Genomic DNA, 19,285 nt, shown 5'->3' on the forward strand with positions numbered 1-19,285 from the left:
GTCAAAATTAATCGGTAGAAGTCCAACAGTTGACCTAATCGTTGGCTTTACATGGATCCACAATCCCTTCTACGCCCCAGAAGGGGTTGTTTGTGTGTGGTTTGACAAAGAACTCTCTGGGGGAAATGTGACCAAGTCAGTGTGAAGCATTCACCTTCTCGCTGATTTGTGCAAACGTCTGGAAAAACTGACTGAGCTGTTCGTCCTCGCCGGACAGTTTCAAGCTGGTGAGCAYCTCCCTCACGAAGTTGACATCCTCCAAAGCGCCGCTGTCTGGATCCAGCATTAGCTCAGCCTTTTGTTGCAGTGAAAGTTTTTGCAGGACTTCAATCTGTAACAACAAGTCTTTATGCTTTTGAGCTTACTTTTATATGATTGGGTTTGCATTATTGTGGTCTTATATATTCGTACATATATGAAACTTGTCATATTTGAAAATCTGTTGCATCACTTACAGCAGAGAAGTTGTTGGTCATTTCTTTAAGTTCTTTAATAGTTGCAAATTTAATAAAAATCCCAATGTTTCTTTGCAGCCATTCTTTACTTCCTGTATTTTTGTCTTTGCATCCAGGCTCTGGTAAAAATAAATAGTTTAAGATTATAAAACACAGTATAATTTTCTTTGAATATTGTTTTCTTTTTAGAATTTTATCATTATTTTTATGTTTTATGTTTCAGTCGAGTGTTATAAGGATAATCACAGTTTCTTTCTACCATGCCCATGAAAATGTAACAATCCTACCTGCTGAGTTTTTTCTTGACAGGAACACTTTGATGAAATTACTGTAGATTAGTTCTCTGTCAACACCTTGAGTTTTCTGAAGTTCAGTGGACATAGATTCCATCCTTTAAAATATAAACATATATATTTTTTATATAAACTGTTTTATAATTTATTTTTTACATTGCTTAATATACACATCTTCATATTTTCTGTTAAATTCAATTTTCCTAATTTGTTTTTGCCCACTTTTGTAATCCAACCTGGTTTCTTGACTTCATCCTTCATGACTAAGTTTAGTGTCTCCCATAGGCTTTGCGGGAGTAGTCAGACCAACCTTTCCTGGATTAGGAAGACTTGGACAGCCTTTGTGAGCTGGGTCTTTTGGAAGGAGATCATTGGTTGGGGAGAGATGCCACAGGCAGCTCCCTCCATGTGGGCCCTCTACCTTGGTGGCAATTGAGGGCAGGAAGCTTTCTGTGCTATTTCCCAGCAGTGTAATCTAGCTTTGGGGACATACGATGTCACCTTAGTGATGGCTTTCGGTTGCATGAGGGAAAGCTCTTACTATTCAGGAGCGACAACAATCTATACCTGATTTGGTATTATACTTTTTTGTGAGGCATAAAATGTCCATAACAAACACAATTTCTGGGGAGAAGTGAGTTCATATGTTTACTTATTGCTAGACCAAATTTGGTCAAAGGTTGATAATTGACTTTGTCATCATATCATTAGGCCTTTGGCATAATGTATTTGTGGGATAGCCTCTGGGGCCCTATTCACCCCACATCCCAAATTGTTTTATAAGACACACTTAGGCCTGATTTGCCAGGAGGCATTTGCCTCACCCAGATAATTGATAAACACTTAAATGGAACCTTTTGGACAATTTGAGTTAAGCTATGTTCTCAACAAACAGCACATCATGTGACCTGATCAAATTGACTGTCTGGGAAGGCTTGCAGAGCCATTTGTACAGGAACCTGCGTACTCCAAGCGGACGCCTGCCACTTTGAGTGTGTGACACCCATATGCATATTCTGTGTTGCATAGTAAACTGGTTGATGGGAAACGGTGAAAATATCAAACTGTTTTGTGTGCAACACCAGGCTGATAAGGTTTAGAGTCGGAATAACTAGTCGCAAGCACTCACAGCAGCTAGACTGTGGCTCTGTGTGGTGGCTGCCCTCATGGAGAAGAAATGGGGCTAGGTGTCCAGCTAATTCACTAAACTTGATAGTTTTCATTTCGACTGTGGAAAACTAAGGAGTTTCTCAAAAGAATTGTAGACGGTCAGTATGCTTGACTATGAAATCTCAACCGTCTGCAGACAAGAGTGTACAGAGTCTGTGGCTCACGGAACACATACAGTACACCTGAGTATGTGGAAGCCTTTGGTCGTTGGGTTACTACAGAGAACCACAGTGAGAACCATTATCCACAGAAAGACAAAGAACAGCAAACTAAAGGACCCAGAACAACCTCTACAGCATGTAGGTCAGCTTGTCAATGTTCTCCTTTGGCCTCTAATGAGCCATCATTTGATCCAGGTGCGTTAAACCGGGGAGAGACTGAAACATACAGGATGCCTCCAGGACCCACTGTGGGCACCACTGCTTTAACTTAAAGTACACCTGATTTATTAGACAAGACATTGACCCAAAACACACTATAAGCCACCACAGAATGGCTCCAAAGAGAAATTAAAAATAAAATCAGGATTTCCAGTTGCCTTTCAGCATCTTGACTTAAATCCAGAAAGATACAAACTTTCCAATGTGGCTATAAGGAAATAATTCTGCACAGACCTGTCAATCAAAATTCCATCATGGTGGTTTAAAATTCTCACTATTTTCCACTGCAAATGCTTTCTGGTAGTTGTTGCTGCCCAGGGAACCAGAACTAGTGAAGGTTGAGGGGAAATAAATTGTTCTTTTACTATCAGATTAATTTTTACATATTTTTATCTTCAATCTGAACCTTCAAAGTCACATAAAGAAAATAACAAAGATGGCCTTCTACAATCAGAAGAACATCTCCAGGGTTAGAGGACTAATGTCTCAGCAAAATCTAGAAAAACGTATCAATACTTTTATCTTTAGCTGCATTGATTACTGCAGCAGCGTCTTCACATGTCTGTCTAAAAAGTCAATCCTCCAGCTGCAGCTGATCCAGAAACTGCTGCTGGCGTTTTCACTAAAACCAGGAAGATGGAGCACATAACATCTGTTGTAAAGTCCCTACACTGGCTCCCTGTAGCTCAGAGAATAGACTTTAAAATACTGTTGTCAGTTTATAAATCACTGAACAACTTAGCACCACGATACAATAAAGATCTGCTGTTGTTGTATTGACCTTCCAGACCAATAAGGTCTTCTGGTTCTGTCCTTTTTTAGCTTGTAGGAATTTTGTAGCTACCTTTGCAACATTAGTAATGAATTTCCCCAACACCATAAATGCAAGCTAATATATCAAAAATCACAATTTTAATTTACATACATTTGTTGGTAAGAACTGCAGCTGAAGTTCTGGTTGCCCAGTTGGACTAAGAAGCTTTGAGCCACATAAGGCAAAAGTGGAGCCATCTTCAGAGAGAACCACAGTCTGACGAATGTTGGGTCACGGTAGTCACCCAGATTCAAACTGTCCAGGACTCCAAATATTTCCAGAAGATCAGCTGTGGATTGGTTGGCACCCTGTTATTTAAAAAAAGTTGTAATTTGATATTAGTAAATGTTTTTTTCCCTTGTGTATATATGTTGTAATTTAAGTATTCATTGAAAAATATTTTATTGATCTCAAAGGGAAAATAATTGTTGTAACTCAATAATTCAGATTATTCATAAAGGGACAATACATACATACATACAGACAGACAGACAGACAGACAGACAGACAGACAGACAGACAGACAGTCAGTAATGGCATAATTTGAAAAAGTAACTTTAATCAGATTACTGATTACTTGATTTAGAAAGTAACTAAGTTACATTAAAAGTAACTTTTTCAGTTACTTTCAGCAACGCTCCGCCACCGGTGAAAATTACATTGAGCTTTGCCAAAACTTAATTGCAAGTTATTTTATAATGATAACATCAACAATGTGTCTGAACTGATAAAGTTGAACTCAAGAGGAGATTGTTTAATGGTTACAAGAGTACAAAAAAAACTTTAATTTGTGCATGTTTTCCCACTAATGTGTTCCACTATTATCTGGAAAATTCTAAGTAGGATTTAGAGCCCCCCTCCCTGCCCCAGCCTCCAGGTTCTGTGTAACGGCCCTGCGTTTGCTGCGCTCCTTCTGTGGCTCCACAGCTCAGATGACCTGCTGCACAGATTTGTGACACTTACCTTAATACTAATGATTATAATGGCGTTTAGTTGTGCAACTTTACAAACTTGTTCATTTGTGGCTGTTTTCACGTTTATTGCGCTGTTCATATTAGTCTCGATGTTTGCAGTTTTCTGGAGTGCAGTGCGAAGCTCGAGGTCAGTCACAGATATTTATATTACCAACATCAAAACACACAAGGTCTAGCAAGCAATTAAAGAACTGTCAGTAAATCTATAGGAATGGGTCTTATTTAAGCGGAACATCTCAAATTTGCAAGTTCAAGGTTAGCCCCTCTTCTTGCCTTGTGCTTCACTGGTTTTATTATACATGTATTTATTCCTTTTTTAAAAAAATCCACTCTAGTGGCCTTTATTTGATAATTAGTTGACAGGAAAGAGGTTAATGAGAGAAGAGGAAGAAATGCGAAAAAGGTCACCAGGCCGGGAATCAAACCTGCGACGGCCACATTGAGGACTGAGGCCTCCTTATGTGGGTTGTGCTGAACCGCTGCGCCACCACAGCACCCATGGTTTTATTCCTGATACCTTGATGAATGTTCTTCTATTTTCTGTGATTAAAAACAAAGCTGGAAAAATGGGCAGCTCTGATAACTATAGACCTATTGCACTAGCAAGTACACTAAAGTCTTGGAACTAATTATTTTGCCAAAGACAGTAATTTCTACAGACAATCAATTGGGGTTCATGTTCAAACATGATACTGATTTGTGTATATTGATTTGTGAATTACTGAATAATTATAATAGCAAAAATTCAACGGTATTTCCGTGTTTTTAGACTCCACTAAGGTTTTTGATCGTGTAAATCATAGAAAACTATTTTTAAAATTGTGCCAAGCTGGTGTAGCCAAATACATAGTAAGATGTCTGTCCTATTGGTGTACTAACCAAACTATGCAGGTCAAATGGGACAACTGTGTGTCTGCATCCTTCCATGCCAGCAATGGAGTCTGACAAGGAACCATTTTGTGCCCTATATTGTTTAATTCTTATATGAATGATCTCTCTAAGCAGCTAAACCTCTGTAGAACTAGCTGCATGGTTGGAGATACAATTATAAATCATCTTATCTTTGCTGATATAGTGGCTTTTAGTCCAAGTTCAGGTGGTCTCCAGCAGCTGCTTAATGTGTGTTCAGCACGCGGTGAGCTACATGACGTCAAATTCAATCCATCAAAAAGGCTCATTTTGATCTGTCACACTAAAGAGGACATGATATTTCCACATTTTAAGCTGTCTGGGATTTTATTGAATGCTTCACATGAAGTGAAATATCTTGGTCATGTGCTGACAGACCGTCTGTCTGATGATGAGGATATTTACTGTGAGGTTAGAATGATATCTGCTCAGGCAAATATCCAGTTTGTAAGTTTGGATTCTGCTCTGATGAAATGAAACTGAACTTGTTTAGATCATATTGAACATCATATACGGCACATTGGTGGTGCAACGTTATAAAAGCCAGTCTTCATAGACTGAAGGTGGCTTATAATGATGCACTAAGACTTTTGTTAAATAAGCCCAGATTGACCAGAGCCAGTGAACTGTTTGTATCTGCTCACGTCAGCACTTTGATGCCTGCTTTAAGGAAGCTTTGTGTCTAATTATAAATAATAAATATAATGCAGTAAAATACTCATCTGTACTTTGGAGACATTGGTATGATTGTCTCCTTAATGGTTAGAAGCCTTGTGTATTGTACTTTTTATTCTTTCATTGTATTTGTTTTCTTTTTTATGTAATTTGGACTTTGAGTCTGTAATAAAATCTATATTCCCGACCCCACTGAGGGAAAAGGGTGTAAGAAAATGGATGGATGGATGGATGGATGGATGGATGGATGGATGGATGGATGGATGGATGGATGGATGGATGGATGGATGGATGGATGGATGGATGGATGNATGGATGGATGGATGGATGGATGGATGGATGGATGGATGGATGGATGGATGGATGGATGGATGGATGGATGGATGGATGGATGGATGGATAAAATCTATATCTAAAATGGTAGCGCATAGTGATTTGCATAAGTAATTTTAATCTGATTACGTTTTTGAAATGGCAACACATTAGATTACTCGTTACTGAAAAAAGTGGTATATACATACATAGATACATAAAATGGGATATTTTCCTCAGTTCMGTTTCAGTTATATAGTGCCAATTCACCACTCAATTACCTGGATCAAGTAAGCTTTTAAAGACGAGTCCACTAAGTGCCGGATGTTTTGTTCCATCTCCAGAAACAGTTCCTCTGACAGGCTTGCATTTGGATCAGATCTTTTACAAGTAAGATCTCTTACAAATGCATCTGCTGCCATTGATATCTGGAAAAAACAGGCAGAGAAAGTAATAATGTCTGAAACCAAACACCAGAGGGCGTCGCTGCTGTGTGGTGACACCACGCATTAATGCTGATGATGACGCTCTGCAATGCTTACGCTGCGACTGGCATCTTGTAGATTTATGCCTTGGCAAGATCCAGGAATACCATTGGTTGGAGTTGAAGCAGTGCTTTATTAACCATTAAATTAAACAATGCCGATTAATTTATTAACTTTATTCAGCTAAAAATAAATGACTTCAAACTATTATGATGATAAACTAATTTTTCGTGCTGACCTGTTCGGAGGCGTTGGTAGATGTTGAACTACACAGGACATAAAACAGAAATAGCATTATACAGTGATGCAGGCCAAAGAACAGCTTATTTGTATATTATTGTCTTTTACTGAATGAAGATGTTTTTCATACCTTGTGTTGTGTTGGACTGAAAAGAAATTTACAGTACAAAAAATTAATTCAAGAAATGGAAAGGTACATTCTTAGCTAGAAAAAAATTATGAACCAAACTTACAGGTGAGGCCAATGTGGAAATGCATGCTGTAGGGATGGGAAGAAAATTCTTGATATTAGATCAATAACTGAAAATGATAGGTTCTCCTCTGAGTTTAGGGAAGCTCTTACCGATCCCAACCACCAAGAGTGGCAGAAGATGCCCTGAGGTTAGGGAGACCGCCATTGTCTGCAGGTTACCGTCTTCACTTTACTGATCTTCTATTTATTTTATTAGCATTTTACACCGAGATCGTTTCAGCTCCTTACAAAACACAAGACAATAGTTTAGGTAAGTACTGTATATCTACGGTATATCTAAACTCTGCAAATTACACGTTTGGACGATTTTCTGGTAATTGATTGATAAGAATAATTTCATATGAAACATATTTTCTTAATTTTCTGGTAGATTCCAGTTAAGAGTTTAACTTGCAATTATTTTATATTATGTTGTAATATTACAACTAACTATACAATATTATAAAAAATGAGAGCATGTTCTTTCTAATCACTGATTCATTCAAAGTAAAGAGACATTTCTTTTTTACAACAATCGCATGTCAAACTTCTCTCAGTAATTGTATGATTAAAAAAAAGAAAAGCAGGGAATCAAACTCACCCATCTGCTTTGCTTTCTCGCGGAAAAATGAGGACCAAACCTCAAAGGTAAAACAGGTATATTCTGGGTGGAGCAATGAAATATTTGGCAAGGGAACAAAAGCTCAAAGAAACATTCTGATCGGATAAAATAACTGTGTTTGTGCGTCTCCATCAACTTCAGTGTTGCACAAAACAAAACGGGGGTCAAGTAAGATTTCCATAATATAAAATCCAGTTTATTTTTCTTTGTTTTCTGTCAAAAATTAACAATGTTTGACACAAAAAACTAACATTGCTTTATTTTATAAATTGTCCATAAAGACCTCTAAAATTGCAGGGTTTTTTCAAATGGACTTCTTGGCTGTGTTTAAGGCTGATTTTATTTATATTCCCTGATTCCTGTGGGTGGTCTTGTTTAAAGCAGAGGATAAGTACTGCTTTTAATTAGCAGAATATCATCTTGACTGATGTTGGACTACCATGTCCAACATTGGTGATTAGGATTATTAACAACTGAAAACACTGAAACACCTGGAAGTTTGGAAATCCAGTACTTGTGACCAAACGAAGGCTGACTTACTGTGCAGTTTGCATCACCTAAAGGAGTCTCAGGCTCGTAAGTTTCTSCCTGAGACTTACGGGCCATTTCCAGGTTAGTTTTTGTTTAAAACAAAGTTCAGATTGTGGTTTGAAGTCTGCAGATTTCTGAGGATCAGTGACTTTTAGTCTGCAGCTTCGAAGCGCTGAGATAGCTGAGCCTGATTTTGTTTCAGCAGATATAATTTACAGGGAATCTTTTAAGCTGGTTGTTTTTTCCCTTTTCATCTGTCCTGTGCATTCTTGAACAGGCACTTACACAAAGATCAATTCAATTCCTTAAATACTATTTTAAAATAATTATTTTTAAAAAGTTATTTTTTTATTATTTTGAAAAACTAAAACAAAATGTAAAGCAGCTTGCAATAATTGAATGCAATAATGTGAGTTTACCTTTATGGTGAGTTTTATATGTTAACTGGCATTTTTAATCATTTAGACTGTTTCAAAGTGTCTCCCAAATCCTAATGCTGTCCATTGATTTTCTTTAATAGAACCTAAATCATGGGAGCTTAATTTTTCCACTATTATTTCAACACCAGGATTTACTTTATTGCAAGTTCAGAGATATCATAATAGTTGTTTAATTAGAATTTTAAATGAATATTAATCATCCAACCAATAGACATCATCACTCATTGTTAATAGAACTGAAAGTGGCTTTAATCCAACACGAGAGGAATTTGTGTTTAGGCCAAATTGTTCATCCCGTAAAAGAAACACCAGTAGAACCAGTGTGTTGGGTTCTGTTCTCTGACTGAGCCTACTTTCTCAGAAAAGAACCGTCATTCAGACTCAGGGAACAATTTTGAGCTGCAGCTCAACTCATCATATCGTTGTCAAACAGGCATCTGTAAAAACCTGTGACAATGAAGTCTAAAGTGTTAGAAGTGGATTATGCTCTCTATTTTTCACACTTGACTATATTAAGTGAAGGCAACTTATCACAGCACAATAGACACTTAGTCAGCTTCAGGACCTGAGCCAAGAAATGAATTCACATTCATTCACTGTCCCTGATACAACAAAGCATAAAGACAACGATGAGGTTGAAACTGTCTGAGAATAAAAACAGATTTACTATTGATTAGGGTCCTTAAACCTGCATGTGTTGCAAACCCGTCTGTGACCAGCGTCTGATCACGTCATGATTGACTAAGGTGGAACAGAGCAGCACTGATGAAAAGCCTAAATGGGTTTAAGAAACCTGGATGAATGAGGTTAAAAGTTGGTTTCCATTTTTACTCATATCTAAAAATGTCCGGTCAGCTTTGCTTGCTTTACTCTCTTGCAGTAAAGACCAACTCATCCAGTGAGTTTTTTCCATGTTCTGCAGTTTAAATTATGAGGAACCACAAAGACATCCAACCGATCGACTTCAAGACTCGCCTTTGAATAACAACTTGCAGCTCTAAAAAGAGTAGTTTTACMTGTAATGATCTTAATGGAAAAACCAAAATATAAAAAAACCAAACTAAAATGCTGAAAAKRTTTTATAATCAAGGAGTTAACAATGAAAGGAAACTCCATGCCCCACTAATGAAAAGCAAAAACCTTTGATAGGAAACATTTCCTATGAAGTTATTATTGTCAAAGTCAAATGCAAATCAAAGTGGATGAACTATTTGCTGTCTTCATCTTTTGACCTTTAAACTATTGAACTCAGTTAGTTTAAAAAGCAAATGTTTCTTCCAATCTGTTGGCCATATTTAATTTGTTCCACAAAAATGGAACAATTTCCCAGAAAACAGCTGAAACACTGAGTTCCTTTAAAAATCGCCTAAAACCCACCTGGTTAKAACTGATTTTAAACATAAAACTGGAACATTGACCAACATATTTGATGTGAAATGATGATTTTGATGAAGGGACTTGATAAAATATGATATCTGCTGCTGGTTTCACAATTGGTGACAGTATGATGTGTTTATGACGTTTTTATAATTTTATGATGTAAAACACTTTGAACCGCCTTGTTGCTAAAATGTGCTATACAAATAAACTTGATTGAAAATTAATTATAATAATCTGGGATAATAATTAAACAGTAATTGATAATGTAATGGTAAGTTAGACATTTTTTATGAACAAAATCTTTTTTTGTTGATGCTACTGATTATGTATTTATTTTTTTACATTTGAGTCACCAGAAGTGTTCCAGTTATGCTTTTGATCCTGCGTGTTGCCTCAGGAGGTTGTGGTGTTCCACCTCTGTAATTAAAATACCACAGAYGTGAGCTGTCAGAGGTAGGTCAGGTAGCATTCTTGGCCAGAGTTGATGACTTTGTCACTCATTAGAAATCCTTCTCTCAGCTCATCTACTGAGGAGATTTTAATCTCTACTAGATGTTAATCTCTAGTAGTGCTGCTTTTATCCCAATGTTGAGATCTTCTATAAAACTTTAGTGTTTCAGTTGACAAGAACTGATACTTTTTGAGTAAGCTTGCATCCATTAACTCAGCATATAGATTATTTACAAAAAGAAATATTAAATATCTTATGTACAATATCACAAAGAGGGCTGTTTTTAAACCAGTACCATCTAGTGGAAATTGCAGTAAATGTAGTAAATTTTACTTACTGGTCTTTAAGAAGCAGTATTTACATTTAAATACAAACCCAGAGTGAGAAATCCTGACCCCCAGGGACACTGATTGAACAGCTGCTGCTTCACAATGGGAGCCAGTTGTGTAACTGGTGATGACTTTCATAAACAGTTTAAGTTAATATTTAAACAAGTCTTTGGTGAATAAAGTTAACCATGACTAGACATTTGCATCCGTCTATTGGCTGTTGACTGTTGGAGTGGCTGTCCACAGATCACTGTGCAATAAATCACTTTATGAAAGATGCTTTATCTACATGCTCCACATCACTTTGACTCATGTTGAATATAAAGCTCTTCAGCATGTTCTCCATTGACTTCAGCTCAGCATCTCAAACAGCTGATGGACATAAATTACAGTGGCTTGAAAAAGTATTCAGAGCTGTTCCATRTTTTGTCACATTAAAACCACGAACATAAATATAATATAACCACAGATATGCTTGATTTTGTGCATCTTATTGTTAGAAGAACATAATAACAGACTTGGAGTTTGGACCGAGTTTAAAAGTTTACAAAACCAGTCTGATGACACTCCGTGTACATTACAAAAAGGATGAGTTGGCCTCCAGGAATGAGGTGGAGTAGCTGAGAACCTGGTTTCCAAACCATCTTAACCCCAACAGGGGCAAAATGGATTGGTGTATATCTCAGGAAGCCAAATTAACCAGAACCAGAAGCAGCTGATGTGCCAGGTTCAACAGCGGCAYCATTTTAACCTCTGACAAAAAAATGTGTAAATGAAGTCGGTGGGTTCAACAACTCCAGCGACGATGCTCTTTGTCTGACTCAGCACGTCTGGATCACGATGTCTCGTTAGCATCTCGTTAGCAGGCCTCTGCAGAACAACACCAAGTTAACGAGGGGATAACTATACCCCAGAAAAAATAACTAAATGATGCAAGAAACCGACTCTTCAGGACTGACTTTGGATACTTCATGTTTAGATGATTATCAAATTCCAAAATGTTAATAGATATATTTGCATTTTTAAAGTTCAACAAGAATTCAGGTTTTAATGGGAGTGGCGGTTTTAAGATTACATTTTAACAAACATTTACTCCTGCACTTTTAGGATATTTTCTATTAGTTCAAACGTGTTGGACAATCAACATGTTTGAATCTGAAACTGTTTATTGTCTGGGAATAAAACTCTTAGAATTAGTTGTTTCATCAATCAAACTTTCTTTAGAGCAATTTTCAAAAGTCATCTGGAGTGCAGAGTGCTTTGGAGAAGTTAAAAACTGGGACTTGGCTGCCATWTWCTGATAAAARTGAGAGCCTTTTGTCCTGTAACTCAAAAACAGTTCATACGCTATGTAAAGGTTTCACTATTTTTATAAGTTTATATTGTGTTGAAATATTAAAGCAACGTCAGTTTGGTAATCTTTTACTGGGAAACAGTATAACTAATAGTATAACTAATATTTCCCTTACATTCAGACTAGAATTTCCTCAGGAATTATCATAATTACAAAATGCTCCACCACTTTTATTATTAATTTGTGCTCTTTAGAGTTAGTGAGTTAGATAACATTTTGTGATTGTATAAAGCTATTAAATCTCTTTACCGAGTTATGAAAGATGTTCACATGCAGGTGGCCCTACATACTTTAGCTAAGCCAGTCGGCCTGGTTGTTACGTAAGCACTAATGTTTTCTGCAAACTATTCAAGTGTCACTTCTAAGGTGTTGATGCCAAGTCTTTCACAGTCGGCATTTTTTTCTGACTGATTATTTAATGACATTTTATTGTGAAGCATTAATTTAGCATTATTACAATGAATCCCTTTTTATGCTTTTTCTGCACCTGAAGCTGAAAAACATGGTTAGACTTGGTTTGTAAATGTTGCTATAAGTGGATTTCTTTTACTAAAAACATCAGCATCTAACAAGCTGTTGTGACCTTTTTGTAGGTGGAGATGATTCAACAGAAGCTGTACATGTTGTAGTACCAGTCAACTTTAATTCTTCATCATTTAAGAATTAAGAATCATGGCCCAAAGTTTTGAGAATGATTCAAATGTTAATATTTACAAAGTCTACTGCTTCAGTTTTTATAATGGCACTTTGCATAAACTCCAGAATGTTATAAAGAGTGATCAGCTTAACAGCAATTAGTTGCAAAGTCAATATTTGCCTAGAAAATGAACTTTATCCCCCAAAACACATTTCTACTTCATTGCAGCCTTAAAAGGACCAGCTAACATGGTTTCAGTGATTGATCCATTAACACAGCTGTGGGTGTTGATGAGGACAGGGCTGCAGATCCATCTGTCATGATTAAGTAAGAATGACACCACTGGACACTTTAAAAAGAGGCTGGTTATTGGCACCATTGTTTCTCTCTGTGAACCATGGTTACCTCTAAAGAAACACCTGCAGTCATCATTGCACTGCACAAAAATGGCCTAACAGGGAAGAGCAGCTAGAAAGATTCACCTCAGTCAACAATCTATGGCATCAAGAACTTCAAGGAGAGAGATTGGTGCCAAAAAGGCTCCATTGGTGCCAAAAAGGCTCCATTGTTGCCAAAAAGGTTCCATTGGTGCCAAAAAGGTTCGATTGGTGCCAAAAAGGCTCCATTGGTGCCAAAAAGGTTCGATTGGTGCCAAAAAGGTTCGATTGGTGCCAAAAAGNAAAAAGGTTCGATTGGTGCCAAAAAGGCTCCATTGGTGCCAAAAAGGTTCGATTGGTGCCAAAAAGGTTCGATTGGTGCCAAAAAGGCTCCATTGTTGCCAAAAAGGTTCCATTGGTGCCAAAAAGGTTCCATTGTTGCCAAAAAGGCTCCATTGTTGCCAAAAAGGCTCCATTGTTGCCAAAAAGGTTCCATTGTTGCCAAAAAGGTTCCATTGTTGCCAAAAAGGCTCCATTGTTGCCAAAAAGGCTCCATTGGTGCCAAAAAGGCTCCATTGGTGCCAAAAAGGCTCCATTGTTGCCAAAAAGGCTGCAGGGCGCCCAAGAAAGACCAGCCAGCACCAGGACAGTCTCTTAAAAGTGTTTCAGCTGCAGGATGGATCGGGCTACCGGCAGTGCAGAGCTTGCTCAGGAATGGCAGCAGCAGGTGTGAGGGCGTTTGCACTGTGAGGCGGAGACTCTTGGAGCAAGGCCTGGTCTCAAGGAGGGCAGCAAAGAAGCCACTTCTCTCCAGGAAAACATGAGGGACAGACTGATACTCTGCAGAAGGTACAGGGAGTGGACTGCTGAGGACTGGGGTGAAGTCATTTTCTCTGATGGATCCTCTTTCTGATTGTTTGGGACATCTGGAAAACGGCTTGTTGGGAGAAGACGAGGTGAGCGCCACCACCAGTCTGGTCTCATGCCAACTGTAAAACATTCTGAAACCATTCATGTTGCTTCTCAGCCCAGGGAGTCGGCTCTCTCACAGTCTGGCCTAAAAACACAGCCATGAATAAAGAATGGTAGCAGAATGTCCTCCGAGAGAGAGAAACTTCTCCCAACCGTCCAACAGCAGTTTGGTGATGAACAAAGCCTTTTCCAGCATGATGGAGCACCTGGCCATAAAGCAAAGGTGATAACTAACTGGCTCAGGGAACAAAACAGAGATTTTGGGTCCATGGCCTGGAAACTCCCCAGATCTTAATTCCATTGAAAACTTGTGGTCAATCATCAAGAGACGGGTGGACAAACAAAAACCTTTTGACAAAATTCAAGCATTGATTGTGCAAGAATGGAATATTAATGGCCGCATCTATGAGACGCATCTATGAGACGCATCTCAGACATCTGATTGAGAGCATGCCAGGGATTGAGAGCAGAGGTCCTGAAGAAGAAGAGGGGTCAACACTGCAAATACTGACTTGCTGCATTAACTCATTCTAACTGTCAATAAAAGCTTTTGTTACTCATAATATGATTGTATTTCTGTATGTGATGAAAACATCTGACATGAAGACCAGAGGGCAGCAGATCATGTGAAAATATAATATTTGTGTCATTCTCAAAACTTTTGGCCATGACTACAAAAAGCACAAGACTAAAGTAGCATCTAGTGGAGAAAACATGCGCTGCTGAATGCAGTTCAACTTTTGACCAACAGATGGTGCATTTTAGCAGGATTTAACCTGAACCATCTCGACTACGTTACAGACACGACTTATAGTCTGTCATAATTATGCATATCAAAAAAATACAGACAGCAAAAAATATAAAACAAATTTACTGCTGACAATGAATCTTCCACAAGCAGGCGAGACTCGAACCCAGGAAGGTCTGAAGGATCCATGATACTCAGAGATGTTTCCCAGACCAAATTACTTCTTAATTAGTTATTCTCTTAAGTAAAATAAATCACCAATGATCCTACCCCTATCTTAGTTGTGTTCTTGTTAAAAAAAATAGATCAAGAGAAAATTTCTCATAATTAATTAAATAACTGGAAAGGCCCTTCAAAGCCTCTGCCTGGCATTCTGCGTCTCTTGTGGGCAGAAACTTCCACAGAGATTCAGCGCGTTTGTCAGTGATTGATTCTCAGTACCTGAAAGTGAGAATGTACAGTGGCCATTCATGCTCTTAAATAAACCAACTGCTTGTGGAATGACTCTGTTCCTTCAGCACTGTAATGCAGCAATATGTAGATTGATAATGTAGCAAATCTGACTTTTTGAATAAAACTACATTATGTCATGATCAATGCAAAATGTAAAAACAGCATGGAGGGCAGTTTGTAAGTTTTTGTTGCATTATGTAATAACACATTTTGTGCCAGGTATTAAAAATATTGTTTTTTTTCAAAAAGTAATAATATAATATGACCCATTAAACGATCTCAAGCCAGTGTTTCTGTTCATCTTAATCAAAATACTGATCATAATTGAGACTATGCATTTTAAATTTTGATCAATTAATGTCAAACATTTGGTCATTTAGTTTCTATTCAGACTTGGAGCTAGATTCTTCTGTATTAATGATTGGTGAATGCAGTTTGCTTYCGTAGGAAACAGCCACCAGCTACTTCATCATTAAAAGCAATCAAGAAATGATGTCCTACTGTAGAATATCTGTTAAGACATTTCTCCTACATTTGAAGCCATCCTGCCAAATGGCCGCATCTATGAGACGCATCTCAGACATCTGCTTTTTATTAACGCTGAACGTTCAGGAACATTTTCGGACACTCAGAACATCTGCAATGACAGCATAGAGCGAGTGTCCTGGATATTCCAGAATGGCTCCTTGCTCCACCTGATGGCAGCTAAGGGTACTGGTGGAACAGGGTTGCATTACCTCAAGCTTTGAAAAATTGCTGCAGGCCCCTGATGTCTAATCATCAAAAAAAGCATAAGCTGTGTGAGATTTAGTGCAGGTCCCTGCGCCCTCTGCAGGAATGTTGGGACCCTTGGCCGCACAGCAGGCAGGAAAACATTTTCAAAGCTCAGGTTTTCGGTCTCCTAACTGTTTTATTTAATATAGGAAAAGTTTCCAGCTGCTCCCTGAAGGAGTCTCACAAGCCTCCACTTAGAATCCTTCAGTTACACCATAAAGTAAAGATTTAGAGGTAATTTATTTTTATTTGCTACTGAATGAAGCTTTACTGACAAGTGTGATCATTCTGTTATTGTGTCACTGTAATCTCAAGTTCTTTAATAGTAATAAACTAGTCTTATTTTAATGGTTGCCTTAGCCAAAGGTTATTTAAACCACAGCCGGCTCGAGACATAAGCAAATTAAGCAGCCGCTTAGGGCCCCAGGGCCACTAAGGGGCCCCTCAGTGGAGTTGATTTACTTTTTCTTTTTTTTATATAATTTCTATGTCATTATAAAAACAAGAAGAGACGATTATTATAAAGTTGTGATTTGTTTTTACAGTAATATATTTTCGATAATGTATGTAGCAATCATTATTTTTATGGACAAACAGAAAAAATTAATTGCTCTGGGCCCCCTGGTGGCCGCGGTAGGAACCGCAGCTCCGCCGGTACCAGGAGCTGCATCGAGGATCCAAACGTCCGAAGCTCCGGTCAGAAGCTAAGTTAGCAAAACAATGTCTGTAAAGGACTTTTCCTTCAGGAGGGAGAGGAGAAGGAGGAAGAGCAGAAACAGCCCAGATGAAGGTTTGTTTTAATGAGCAACTCAAATGGTACCAAGGATCAATTTGGATCTGCTGTAGTCCATTACAGCAGAAATCTGGATAAATTCTGGATAAGTCATGGGACCAATGAGGTGCGTGTGTGTGGTGACTTCAGTTTGTGGATATAATGCACTGGGCCCTGCACATCTTCTGGCGCAGCCATCTTAAGTTCTCCATCTGTTTCTCGGTGTTTGTGGTGGAATCACTGAAAGTAAATGCATCAAAATCTCTCAAACCGAGATAATCCCAAAATAGATGGGAAAATCTACAGTTATGTTGACGCTGTCCTGGTTCTGAAGTAAAGTGAAACTTAATTACTGGTCTGTCTTCATTCCTACAATAACTGAGATACAGATAAGTCCAAAATTATTCATACCCCTGGATATAATCATTTACATTTCTGAAAGGAAATAAGAGGCGTTTCTAAAAGATTTTAAATGATCAATTTTGATTTTAAAAAGTCTGTTTTTTATTTAAAATCATTTATACCCTTATCCTTAACAATCAGTGGAAGAATCTTTATTGGAATTACAGTTATGATGCCCTTATAACTGCTGAGCTGCTTTTATCACGTTTCTGTGGTGGTTAACTACAAATCTTTGAGTTTGGAAAATCCGCCAATCTTTAGCTTCTTTCACTGATTCACGCTCAGAATTAAGTCACAACTTCAAAAACAATAGTTTCAGTTAGAAGAAACGTGTAGAGAAAATGACTTCTTATGGGGCCAAAAGCATGGGCCCCATAAGAAGTGCTGTTTTTGGTAAGATTTAGGGTTGTTCTGTTTATAAAAAACATTCTTTAAGGATTTTATGATGGATACTTATGAAAGTAGTTTCATGCCACTTACTCACTTACTTGTTGAAGTTGATGTACAATAAAAACATGTCAGATACCTGACTTGTTTACCATTAAAAAAGACAGAAGCATCACATTCATGTTAATGTGCATTTATTAATTTAGATTATAGCTTTGTTGTTTAAAGTACAGGAAGAAAAGAATTACATTTGAAAGGATAAAAACCAATGCAATTAATTTGTATCATGATTTAGCACTATATATGAATGTTTTTATTCCCCATAATTTCCATCAGCAAGTTATGTAAATATTTAAATGATTCTTCTGAGATAGATTAGTTCATGACACTATTAAAGACATCAAAAAGTTGAGATGAAGTGTTTTTTCTACATGYGAATCAATAATAGAGCTAATAGTGATAATAACTATAGGCTACATGAAAGCATTGCCTGAGTTACTGCAGCAGTGGGGCTCTTAGGCTGGTTGTAGGATTATTTGTAGAGCAGCTGTGAGCAGAGCGGTCAGGAGAACAGAGACTGGTAATTTTGTGAACTCCAGGACGCCACTGGTGGTTGCAGCTGTAAATCAAACAAACACAGTCCATTTACATTGTTCCTGATTTAAACTCTACTGCTGAATATTTGGAAATGACTTAATGTAAGTAAAGTATGCTCACATTGGGATGGTGTTGCTGTACTGGCCGGGGTTGTACTTGAACTGTTTGTGTTTCCTAAGGCAAAGAATTAAGTTTGTTAGACTGTGGCACCCCCTAGTGGCCGTAAACAGTAAAACTACAGCAGTAGACCTTTGGCACCACACCATGAACACGTTACTGCACTAACTGGCAGACACTTAAATGAAACAAGATGGGTCATTAGAATTATTATTCAATCATATAAGATCCATAAGATGTCTGATTTTMCTTTAGCTCACAAAGCTCCAACAGCTACAAATGAAAACACACTGATGGCGAAATATTTTTTTCATTTTAGGCAGTAGTTCATCTGAATTTCAGATGTAAACACACCATCACCCACACTGTTTTTGATTCCAACCTGGACCATTTTTAAAGAGAAAGGTGATAGTTTTACCCTGTGGCTCAGTCCCGTTTGTTGGGTCTGCCCTAGTGGTGATTAGACCCAAACCTAGTGTGTCCAGGTCAGACTGTAGCTGTAGGTTCACCCAGCGCTGAACCACAGTATCATTCTCAAACAGCTTGAGATCTTGTAGGTTTTCACCCATCAGACCTTGGACGTTGGCTACAGTCAGGTTCTGTCGGAAAAGACAAACACAGGAAGATTTCTTTAATTTTCAGGTCCACACAGTTACTGTAAGTAAATGCACTAGGTTGAGGTTTGTTTTGTAGCTTTGGCCACTAAAATGACTTTCCATCCACAGAAACTTCTCACACAGACAGTTTTCTGGTATCRCTTGTTTCACATGTWAACTTACARTTATCACGTTGATATCCAGACTCCTGAAAATGTTAACATCCATGCTGATGTTYTGTGTTGATAAAGCTGCAATATCTGCTTGAGGTGCTCCACCTACCGACCAGAAATGGGAAGGTTACCTTACTGAAGGGTCCTTACTTGGACAGTTAGGCAGTTACCAGGCATGCTCACCTAGGTAGCCTTTAACCAGGTTGAAAAAGCTAATCGGATTATCACGATGGA

At 37.9% G+C, this 19,285-nt stretch overlaps 1 protein-coding gene across 1 annotated transcript; it reads right to left on the bottom strand.

Annotated features, from left to right (window-relative positions):
* Positions 1 to 9: 9 nt before the first annotated feature.
* Positions 10 to 7,709, bottom strand: LOC103460944 (uncharacterized). The gene is made up of 11 exons (XM_008403256.2): positions 7,541 to 7,709; positions 7,051 to 7,183; positions 6,941 to 6,966; positions 6,838 to 6,853; positions 6,706 to 6,733; positions 6,525 to 6,597; positions 6,264 to 6,410; positions 3,224 to 3,420; positions 743 to 846; positions 456 to 574; positions 10 to 331 (listed from the first exon to the last, which is right to left on the bottom strand). The coding sequence occupies exons 2-11, from the start codon at positions 7,103 to 7,105 to the stop codon at positions 137 to 139; spliced, it is 960 nt and encodes a 319-aa protein (XP_008401478.1). The 5' UTR covers positions 7,106 to 7,183; positions 7,541 to 7,709; the 3' UTR covers positions 10 to 136.
* Positions 7,710 to 19,285: the final 11,576 nt, after the last annotated feature.

This window comes from Poecilia reticulata, unplaced genomic scaffold (genome assembly GCF_000633615.1).
Source record: "Poecilia reticulata strain Guanapo unplaced genomic scaffold, Guppy_female_1.0+MT scaffold_364, whole genome shotgun sequence".
NCBI classification, from domain to species: domain Eukaryota; kingdom Metazoa; phylum Chordata; class Actinopteri; order Cyprinodontiformes; family Poeciliidae; genus Poecilia; species Poecilia reticulata.